The sequence below is a fragment of the Ochlerotatus camptorhynchus genome, unplaced genomic scaffold, assembly GCF_037179485.1.
Source record: "Ochlerotatus camptorhynchus isolate MF236.1 unplaced genomic scaffold, CSIRO-AGI_Acam_v1.1 ptg000577l, whole genome shotgun sequence".
In the NCBI taxonomy this organism is placed as follows: domain Eukaryota; kingdom Metazoa; phylum Arthropoda; class Insecta; order Diptera; family Culicidae; genus Ochlerotatus; species Ochlerotatus camptorhynchus.
The window spans coordinates 4,900,090-4,912,264 of record NW_027041058.1 but is presented as its reverse complement, the minus strand read 5'-3'; the positions used below and the strand labels follow the sequence as shown (position 1 = coordinate 4,912,264).

General features: G+C 36.0%; 1 protein-coding gene across 1 annotated transcript in view; it reads right to left on the bottom strand.

Annotated features, from left to right (window-relative positions):
• LOC135713700 (zinc finger CCCH domain-containing protein 13) overlaps positions 1–11,152 on the bottom strand; it is a 39,468-nt gene extending 28,316 nt beyond the window's left edge. Inside the window, exons 1-2 of the mRNA XM_065236896.1 lie at positions 10,880–11,152; positions 4,737–4,963 (exon numbers count right to left, since the gene is read on the bottom strand). Of these exons, the coding sequence (XP_065092968.1) occupies positions 4,737–4,963; positions 10,880–11,074 (422 nt within the window). The 5' untranslated portion in view covers positions 11,075–11,152. The remainder of the gene's footprint in view (positions 1–4,736; positions 4,964–10,879) is intronic.
• Between the last annotated feature and the right edge of the window lie 1,023 nt (positions 11,153–12,175).

The following is a 12,175-nucleotide window of genomic DNA, read 5'->3' as shown; positions in this document are numbered from 1 at the left end:
CTCCGTTGTATTCAATTTACAAGTCAACCCAACTGAAAAGCCTACTTTTCATAATTAAAAAAAAACTGAGCTATACAAAGTGACAACTCTAAGGGTTGCAGAGGTGATGAACACATTTATAATAATTGTTATTTATATCCACAGTTATTTTTCAATCTCACGTTGTTGTATCCACTGACATCACTCTCATTATAAATTCAAAGACGATCGCTAGCGCTGATGTCAGAAATCAGTTATGACAATCTTGCGTACATAGAATTGCAAATTAGTAAGGATCATCGCTCTTTCATCGCTTCTTGTTAGAGGCTGTTCATAAATCACATCGGCATTATAGGGTGGGACTATCCAAGTGTCTATGGTCCATACAAATTTCCAAAAAATACGCAGTGGGAGGGAGGTCTGAAACTTCTTAAAAACGGTCTACGTAGCTTATGGACAGCCTCTTATATAACTCGAGATCCCTCGCATGGATATTGAGTTTTGAATAAAACAACAATAAAAATTAAATTAAATTCCAAAACAGCTTACCCCTACCCATTCAAGAATTACCGAGATCTGTTTCTTCTCATGAACGCTCATGATCGTCCAAAATATCATTGGTATTTAAAGCTAATATATGTGCAATAACAAATTGGGAAATTATCCATTTAAACCGAAAAAACGACCAATTATTCAATTATCCTGTATCTTCTGGATGTTCACTGACCGACACGAATTAAGAGTGAAAGTATTTTGCGTTTTCCGGTCGTGCAGATGCCTTTGAGGTGATTGAATTCTTCTCATTTTTTCCTGTTCCGATACTAGGTGGCTCGACTCGATCAACCCGGTGCACCGCGGTGAAGGGGGTTTCGTATACGAATATAAATCAAAAAGCCAAAAGCTAGCAATTGATAGCGCACCACATTTGGGTGTTAATGAACAGTGTTAATAATAATCAAAATTGTGGTCCAGTTTTCTTCTTTTCTTCTCTCTCGAAAAAGTACGAGTTGCTATTGCGTAGCAGCGCAATGTGGTGTTATTTAAGATTACGAAATCAACATCTTATCGCATGATGATATTAGGAAAATCTGAATGATAATAAAACATCAAATATCTCAAAATTTGGGAACTTTACGTGAAATAAAGGATCTATACTAACTAAAGTTGTACTGGATGTTGTAGCATTACTTGTCATTTTAGCAGTCAGGAATATATATATATCACAGCTGTTGACATCAAGCACTTATGTTGAGAAATTTTGAAGTCGCATCGACAGTGATTCCTGAGTAAGGTATTGAACGTGGAAATGACCTCTTCGAAAGATAGTGATCAGTATTTGGAAATTTTTTATTAGCTATTAAGAGTACACTTGATTTTGATCACAATATACTTCGTACGTAAGGCTAATGATCGCGTGTAGTCATTTTCTGTATATTCAAGATATTTGCATCAATAAACATTTTTCAATTTCGATCCCCAATATCGTCATCCCGTCTTATGGTACTTTATACATGGCCGGTCACAACTTTTGAAGACCCTCGTCTCCCCCTAAATTTTACATTATTTAAATATGGTCCCATACGAAGTTCTTTGACAATATGTACTACTCAATACTATACAAAACTTTATCTACTACTCAACAAAATTTTAAGCACTATAGTGTTTGAGCCAAGGTTGCAAAGACTCATTTCAGCTAAAATAATGTTTTTCGGAATAATAAAACCAAAAGATGGTATGATGGCATGTTTTACTTGTAACTTACAAGAAGAGGTTACAAAGTATGCGTTGGAAACATAAAACCTGTAAATTTTGCTTTCTATGAGTCACAATCAGCGATTTACTGATCGCTGAGTGAGTGAGTGAGTGAGTGAGTGAGTTTGTGAAAAATCGCTGATTGTGACTCTCATGAAGTGAAATAAACAGGTTTAATATGTCAAACACATTCTTTGCAACCTCTTCTTGTATCCTACCAATTCAAAATTTGATCATGGCATCTAATTATTTCATAATTTAGAAAAACATTGTTTTAGCTGAAATGAGTCTTTGCAACCTTGGTTTGAGCTTGACCTTTGACTAATCGGAGTGTATTGCCGGGATTGTTGATGAAAGCAGCTTAGCAAAAATTAAAAGGATATGAAAGAAAAGTTAATCATATCTAATTATCGTGCAGCTTTAGAATTGACTGCGTGAAACTTCCTAGAATTCACATGGAATGAGGATTGGTTAGGGGTGTTCAGTCCAGTTGTAAAACATTCTGATATTACTATTGTTATTAATTCCCTTTTGCTACCCGGACAGCCTCGAACGTGCGTGATATATTTTTCAGTTGGGTAAGTGTGATGAGTTAAGATTTTGATCATGTTTAAACATTATTCGTTTTGAGGTACAAAATAAATGTCCCGATCACGATTGAACATGCAGAATTGGAACATGACCGATTAGATTTTAATGTGTTGTCATGTGCGTACTTGTTGTGGAAAAATTACGGCGGGTCGGGTGAGGTCTGTTTTCGACAAGCAGCTCACTTGTTTGTAATATATAACGTCGTGAGTCCGGTGAATTGGGAAGGAGAAAAAAATCATTAAAAAACGCAATAGAGTTCGGTCGAGATCGCTAAAGATGAACAATATTTGAGCCGAAATTCTTGATTCATAGACAACCGCTAGTGCGATTGAACTTAGTCAAAGTATTTGTCGGTAAAATATTGTCAGCTTCTATAAAAACAAAACGCGCCGAAACCATCGCCGTAGGAATTCCTATGACGGTTTCTGCGCGTGACAATATGAAGTATACTTGATGTGGGACATCATCTCGAGCAAGAGTCTGCAATCAAAATAATATCAAAATAATATCAAAATGATATTAAATTATATTTTTGAAATCATATTGATAACATATTTTGATATACTATTTTTCAATTTCAGTTGAATTCATATCTTGATATTATTTTGATATTTCTAAAAAATATAATTAAAAACAAAATTTGACATTTTATGAAAAGGGCATCCACATTTATCACTGAAACCTTTTTTTTTTCTTACGAGTCAATCAACATGCTTGCTGTTTTCTTTATGAACGTCACAAAGACAATTATGATTTGTACAGTTATATTTTACAAAATTTATTGATATGAATCTACCTGTGAATTTAATGTACAAATCGATATCGATATCGATAGAACTGACTGAAATATAGGTTTGTTTTTATGGTGAATAAGTGAAAACTTATTGATAACATTTTTCGATTTTGAATCTTGATATCAACCAATAGATTTAAAAACATTCAGATTACTAAGTTTGATATCATGATATCAAAATAATAACTTATTTAGTTTTTATTTTTTTATTGATTTGTTTTCCGTCGATCTTGTTTTCCGTGCTGAGCACCAATGCTACCGACGCCAGGGAGGCCACCACACCTGGACCCTACCTATCGACCCATCAACTCATGAACCGGGGACCAACGGCTTTACTTCCCTTCCGAAGGAAGGCGTGATCAGAGATATTATGCCTCAGAACATACCGGCAGCGCCGACTGGGATTGAACCCAGGCTTGCTGGGGTGAGAGGTAATCACGCTCACTACTGCACCACCGGCGCCGCTGAGTTTTTATTTTAATTTTTTGTTTTTTTTTTTACCATAATTATGAAAACATATTGATTACCTATTTTGTTTATTATTAACGAAATAACTGATATCAAAACGCATACATAGATTTGTTATCAATAAAACATGATATGGTATCTTTTTAATATCCTTAATATACCATTTAAATCTCATTTTTGTTATGATTTCTCAATCACACGGTAGGCAAAATATGTTATCACGAACGTTTATATCAAAATATTTCATTTTCATTTTGTTTTCATTCTCTGCTCGGGCACCCATTATTTTTATCAATGCAAAACTGCAATCCGAAAATACAGTTCAGTGACCCAATTATTTATATTTTTGTTCAAAGCAACAAATCAAGCACAAACAATCTCACACCTTTTAAAACAATGATCAATGCGAGATTTGCGTTGCTTTCCATCTCAACCTGTTGCTTTTTACAGGCCTTCTTTCTCCCAAAATTCGTTTTATTTCCAGATGGCCTGTTTTCCACGCGCTCTACAACCACCCGAGGGCTTTCCGTGCCTAAACTAAAAGACGAATCATCATTGTGTGGTTTATGGGTGCCTAACGACCACCATGTGCGATGAAAAGTTTATGCTTGGTTTTTTTTTCAATGTTATAGCCTCAAACACGAATCGAATTCTCGATTCGGAGAAAACGCTGTGAAACGTGTGAATTACGAAATCGATATATTGGGATGAGCTTACACAGCTTCAAACGATTCATTTAACGTAATTATTGACTTAACCTATTTTGGCGAACAAGTTCCTTTCTGCCAGACATTGGAGCAGTGCGATGAGAAGAATTGAAATCAAGATTCAATTGTTGTCTTATATCTTCTTGGGTTGCAGTGATTTATATTTACAGGCACTTTTATTTAAGTTTAATGACACTTTGTTTCAATCGCTTCATTTGTCATCGTAGAAGAGTACTGTTGATCTGAAATCTAGTGCATAAAACGGAATAATTGGTAAAGTATGTCACACATTACCCGAGAGGGTAGTAGGTATTACCATCCGAAGTGTATGACTTAACCGCTTGTGGGAGCTTACATAATTAGCTGGTTGATTTCATCTCATGATTTAATTTGGCCGAAGCCAAACGGGTGGAAAAAGCATGAAATTGAGTGTGACACAAACTTACCTAGTTTCTAGCTCAGCGAATCTTTTCTGATTTTCGGGTCTATTGATCAGTATCTGCAGTTGTTCGTTCAGGGCCTGTGCGGTCATTTCCGAATCGCATCGATACGCGTGGACATGCAATGGGCATTTCGTGGCCGGGTTGTATAACAGTAGTATGCACGCTACAATATCTTCTGTCTGCACAGAACATGTTATAGCACCATGCGGGATGAAGTGTTTGGCTGAGCCCTGTTGAATAAATTGGAAAATGCAGATAAGTGAGGATGATGATTTTTACTTTCGGCTTTGCAGCTAATATTTAATTTGAAAAAATAATAATAATAATAATACGACTCTACGTTTAGAACCGGTAAACATAATCATCTGAGAAAATAAGATTCGTTGTAAAGCTTCTTTGAGTCCGATCCCCGTATTGTGTGAAGTAATTCGTTCATATCAGTTTTGTTTGTTTGGTTGTTAAAAGTGTCATTCCGTTTTGTGCAAGTGATTTCTGCCCCATTTTTTTTTTCAGCCGCCAGAAGTCGCATAACAATGTTCAGAAAGTATCGTAAATAGCTACAGTTTAATTCAACATCGTATATAAGTATGAAATAGGGGAAATGGATGAAATGTTGGCCTAAGTGCCCCTAATTTGGACCCATACATAAATTCAGCAAACGACTAAATTTTCAATAGCGACCAAAATATTCATTAGTACCGTCCCAATGACGCGTTCATCAAAATTGATGGGTCCAATCTTAGATCCATAGGCCAACATTTCCACTAAATGGCCTCCACTTTTGTAGGTAGAAGCCTCTTTTTTGCATTCAATACAATTTGTTTGTTTGAATATATGTTTGTATATAACAGAAAAAACTTTGAATATACGTGCATTCTGGTTGTCTGGGTTATCCTTCTTACTTCTTCTTCTTCTTCGCATTTCAAGCTCATTGCATATCGCATATTAGCTTATTGCGTGCTCTCAACTTAGTGTTCTAGATGCACTTCCACAGTTATTAATTGAGAGCTTTCGATGCCTGTACCATTTTTGCATTGGTATAATTGTGTGGCAAGTCCAATCATACTTCTATGCCCAGGGAAGTTGAGAAATTTTCCAACCCGAAAAATTCCTAGACCGGACCAGGAACTGAACCCAGCCACCTCCAGCATGGTCTTGCTTTGTAGCTGCGCATTTACCGACTGTGCTAAGGGAGGCCCCTCCTTCTTACTTATTTATATTAAATTAAAATTCTTACTTATTTAAATTAAAAATGGCTCAAGTCCACATTCAGGTAAGAGAAGTAAGATAATTTCTGATCGGTAGGTAGGGTTAAATACCCCATTTCCGGCCTATTAAGCACAACCTTCATTTAATCTTTCTTAATCTAGCGTAGTTTAGCACCAAACGAAATGTTATTATTACTGATGGCTTCCAAATTTATTTACCTTTCCGTATGTACCGTAAGATTTGATAAAGAGAAACCAATCGTTGAGATATGGTCAAAAGTCTAACATTGCTTCTTGACGCCAAACTCGGCCTACGGATTCTAAACTCGGTCTAACGCATTGAAACGCCATTGAAACGTCAATGAATTCACTTCGGCCTTTCAGATGAAGATAAAAATTGATTCGGTCGGAGCGCTTCTTTTGTTTTTGGGAATAATGGGTGCAAGCCTTCATATCGCGCATTCTCATTGACTTCGTTCCGTAGCTTATTAACTAAAGTATCGTACCAAATTTATTTGAATTTATTTGAAGTTTTCTGCTCGATAGGCCCAAAATGGGCGATTAGGCCGAAGTAGTTCTCTACCCTATAGAGAATGTGCCTGAATTTTCTTGCGATACAATTTGGCTCATGGCAGATTTTGGACAGGGAGCGCTCGAAACATGCCCGGATGTGGTCATCCGAGTTTTGGCGCTTAAAATGACCGCAAATGATAATGTAGGTTGGAGCACTACTTCAGCATAAACTCACATTTCCGTCATATCGAACAGAAACATCAAATAGGGGATATGGCTCGAATTTTGGCCTATTGATCTAAAGATTGAGTCCATCGATAAAGATCTCCTGTGCCTCAATTTTTCATGGAATAATACGTCATCTAGATAATACAAATGATATTTTTGGAAGCAAGTGAAAAAATTACAAAAAGGCTTTCTTTCGAAATGTATGCATGCGCCCAATATTAAGGACACTTAGGCAGACATTAGGGACAATAAACCTATATCAATGATTTCGATGTGAACGAATCAGTCATACGATTGTTACGATAGTTTAGTTCAAAAGCTACAAAACAACGTTTATAAGAATTACATGAATCACGTGACGGTAAGAGAGAGTCACGTGACTCGCAGAATAGGGGGAATATGAATATTTACATCCGTTATTCTCATCAACAAAATTAGCGCTCCTACACGGAGAAAAAAATACTACCCTAAATTTGAGTTCGTTTTACTTAATTTTGAGTTGAGCCTCTCACTTTCACTAGTTATTGTTGTCATAAAATGAACGAAAGATTTGACCCAACGATATACTGCCGTTCTACGCATATCTGTCTCATGTTACTTTTGGACGTTCTTCACTTTTGTTCATAAAACAGTACTTTTTTAGGTAGACTTTGGAATGAAAATATAAAAACATATAATTTGTTCTGGGTTTTATAAAAAACAATATCAAGCCTAATTGTCCCATGTTGAATTTCTACGCATAATTGTCCCACAAAGATTTTCTTGACTGAATCTATCATTAAAGAATCAATTTGTGTACACAAATTATTGAAACAGGATTTATGTAATCAAAAGAAACGGTATGAACCATTTTAGGAAGTGGAAGTTTTATTTTATGTTGATAAATATTAAGAAAACCGGGATTTCATATTAAAACACCAGTTTCTTATTTCAAACAATGCATTATTAGACACTTACGTAGACACTCGCTACCCCCACACTCCCCCTATAGTGTCTACGTGTTTCATGAAAAGCCCCTTTTATAATATGATAATACGCAGCATAAAGGTCAATTCCGTACGGAAGAAATTTGCATGTGCATGTCAACTCATCCAAAGTATTTCTTGAAATCATCAAATCCCACGGTCAACGATCGTGTAACGTATTGATCTCTTGTCCACAGCATGTCAGCCGCCATAAATCTATGGTTGGACTTAAAATGATTAAGCACAATCTCCTTTAGACCTACGTTCATCTTGCTAAGGAGTAGAACAAGATGTTAATAACTTTATGTTCTAAATAGTGCATTCATCATTAGTTTCTTGCAATGCCCATAGTTTTAATAGTTTTATAGAAGTAGCAATGTCAACAAATTTATTGTTGGTATAATTTAATGATGGATCTTCCAAAACTTCGGAGAGAACGCAAGCACGCTCATACAAGCACAGTAAGACGTAAAGACGTCAAACGCAACGTGCCCATCAAAGCAACATTGAAAGTAACAGTTCCTAGTGGGACTAACATGCGTAGAATATCCTACTTCGTTGCAAATTTCTAGGCATAATATTCCCACTAAATGTTTTTCGTATAAAAATAGGCTTAACTGATTTCATTGAAAGTAATTTCTGTAGTTTTCACTAAAACATGTTGATTCCGTTGAAATGTGAACAATGCGGTAACTTATTTTAACGTATATTTCTTCCAATGAGCAGAAATGATTCAAAACATTATTCGCGATTTACTCAGAAGCAACTTTTGAAACATGGGACTGATATGCGTAGAACGGCAGTATAGCTCAGCCCAATAAGCTATTTTTGAGTAAATTGAATATTCTCAAATTTACGTGAGTTAAATTTAATTTTGAGTAGAATATACTTGAGAGTAAGTATTTTGTTGTTGCTGGTTTTAAGGTGACATAATTATTCTCGGAACCACTTCGAAACTTTAAGTCCACAAATATCAGCTTCTACGACACATGCAACATTCAAATTGTTACTTCACGTTTGCTGCACTTCAGCATACATGAAGTATCAATTTCAGGTGGCACCGATTTCCGAGATTTGTGTAATTGAAAATTCGAAGTGGAAGTGCATGTATAGCCTACATTTGTGGACTCTACAAGGAATCACTTTAAATGGAAACTACTATATGCGATTTGCTCAAAATTGGATTATTGGGCTGTACCCGGGAATTGAGGGAAAAGTACTTAATTTTGGATAGATTTTCATCTCCGTGTAGCGAATCAATTTGTCTCCCTTCATTCGTATGTCAAAATGAATGCAATGGCCTTTCAATGTTTTGTGACGGAATTGAAACTCGTATGACGTAATTAAAGTTTTTATTTTTTATCAATATCTTATATAAGAAGTCATCATAGGTAGCAATTTTCCATTATTTGTTCAAACCTGATCGTATTATTGAGGTAAGGTGTGGGTTGTACTTATAATGACAGAAATTAGATCTTAAATCTACTTGCAATTTTATGTGATTTGATACCACTTTCCCAATATTACTATCATTGAACTTTCATGCGGTTTGATGCGTGGCAAGATAACTTTTGACTCAATTTAAATTCTTATCACTTCCAGGAGCCCCCGAGACATAGCAACAAAATCACTGGCATCAAACACCATCAGTTAGGAGAAAATCTCCCCTTCGCGGGTGTGCTTGGTTTGCGTAGGCGGCCATCGGTTTGCCGGAAAGAGGCATTACATGTTTTGCTTACAAAAGCAGATAAGCCCTTTTAAACTGTTACGCGATAGTTGTTGGCTTTTTTCTGTCCAAGAACTGCTCTTGCTTTAAGAAGGAATCATCTCCAAGGAGAGAAACGGCTTTCGAGTTTTTCAGTACGATTATTCAATAGCTTTGATCTGTTAAAAAATTGCTCATGTTTCAAAGAAGCAGTCATCCCCAAGAGATAGACATTAATTTTTTAAATTTTCTTTAGATTGTTCAATAGTATTTATCGGTCAGAAAACTGCGCATTTTTAAAAAAGGAAGTCATCGCAATTATAGATAATAAATTTGAGCATTTTGATTGCTCTACTCGGTATATTACTCTATCGATCTTTTATTCTACTGAATTTTTGTGCTCTGAGTATTTTTCACAAAACCAATCTGAACTCTATAGCATTTTGAAAGGAATCAAACAAAACAATACCGAAAATAAGCAAAAATTTGTCAAATTTAATTAATTTATCAATAAATAAGAAAAACTTTCATCTTGATATATTTCTTAGAAATTCGGAATAGTTTTTTGGGATACATTCGGGGTAATGGCATTCAGAGTAAAGCATTTCATATGAACCCAAGCAAAGCTGGAGATCATATTGAAACCAAAATTAGGTTAACATGTCTCAGTCATATAAAATTATGATTTTTTTTTTTCTGGGTTTTTATTATGTCGCTCTTGTTTTCTGTACTGAGTACCAACGCCAGGGAGACAGCTCCCACACCTTAACCCTACCTAACGACCCATCAACTCATGTACCGCGTAAAAAAAAAGCTGATGAAATTCAGAAACGAAGAACGCTATGCATATAAGAATATTTGTTTTTGTTGTTTATTTAACGTTTCACGTGTTTTCAAGCTGAAACGTATATACAATATATATAACATAGAAGCACAGCAACTATTTATTTTAAAAGCTGAATGATTCAATAATCCAGATGGTTACCGTTATCCCCCGTCTTCCCCTACTCTTACATCAATTTATGTATAAATTGGTAGCAACTGTACCCAATATTCAAATGAAAATCGTTAATTGAATCAATAACAGGGTGAGGCTGAGCAACTACCACTAAAAAAATTATCATAACCACAACCCAATCGATAACCGTCGATAACGTTACCGCTAACGTCTGCAACGGTGAATATGCATTGCAGACGGTAGCGATTAATAATCTTGGACATAACTATGAATTGTTGCTATCTGTATATATAAGATACATAACATATATAGCCTTCAACTCAGCTAACTTAAATTCAAATCTCTTTCCCTGTACCTTAAATCCCTCAAGTTACTCTGCATCGCCCTATGCATTATCATATCATACGGTAGTTCATTCGGAGATGCGGTGTTATCTGACCAAATGCTATAGAAAAATCTCATCAGCTAGCAACACATTTTTCTTCTAACCCTAACCAACTAGAAAGGGTAGTTTTCTTCGAAAATGTATATTCCTATCAGCTGACAATAACAGAATTGATGATACTTACTTGAATAATTTTCAGCCCTTTATGGGACACCTGCAGTGTAACTTTCAATGGTTCATGCTCCTTGGATTTTTCGATGAGTCGTGGAATTACCGGCAACAGAACTCGGGATCCTCGTAGCCCTTTTGCTTCCTGTGCTCCGAGGAACCAAACGTAGTAGGATGCCTTCTGAACATCCTTGCGCAATCGCAGTGCCATAGTTTGTGCCAACACATAGACCGGTCGTGGTCGTGTAGAGGAATCTAGCTCACCAGTCGGAGCAACCCGATGATCACATTATCTAGAAATGAAAATGACAAAAAAAAAATAACAATTAAAAATTAAGCCATACAGATCATAATTTTCATTACCGAGATTTTTTTGCATAAGGCAGCTCGGTACCGTTTCACAAAAGTAGATCGGACAATCGCATTGAGCGAATCATATTTATTGGTTCGGAGCAATCGAATATTCACATCTTTTCGGGCTTTCTCATGTGCATCGGTTTTGCCATGAGAGAGATGTGATCTTCAAAATGGGCAAGTTTGTTTTTCGGATCATTTGCCGTAATTTCACGCTAATTTTTAAATTGATGGCTGTGATATTGGGCGGTGTGTGGGTTTCTTTTGCGCTATGGCAAAAGGAACGTGCCACTGCCGGCTGCAACTGACCGGGTGTTATGTAAGATTGTGGCATCCAATTTCAGCGAAGATGGTAAAGGTTTTTCACACTATGCAGAGAAAATTAGGATATTAATTTACCTATCTGCAGCACTGCGTATCGAATCAATCTTCAGATTATTTCATTTTCCTACCTCCAGTTTTAAATTTGATTCATTCCGAAAATATGATTTTTTTTAATGTTGTATACCGTCAAGCACAACGACAAATGACACACTGTGCTAAGTTGGCTAACCAAAAGTTTCACATTTATGTTTCGAACACTAATAAGCCTGGTAGAAGAATTTTAGTTTTAATTACTAAGGTAGTAGTCTACGGCGTCTACGGTACTTAGATCAATTATTCAAAAGCAAGGTATTGTTTACCGAGAATCGGTTACGACGATCAACATTGATAAACGAAATATATCAATTTTACCAAAATATTAGTAACCTATTTCTAGTATGATTGTTGTAACGCATTCATGTGACAGCGTAGGTATTCTTTGCTTAAGATAATTCTACACGGCCTCTGAAAGTAAGAGTTACCTTTTCCAGTTATATAAGAAATTCCGTTGAAGCTGGGATCACGTAATACTGACGACGTTTCTTGTACAATTGAGTAAAAGTTACTCTCTCAGCGAGCTATTTTCAGCGGTCGT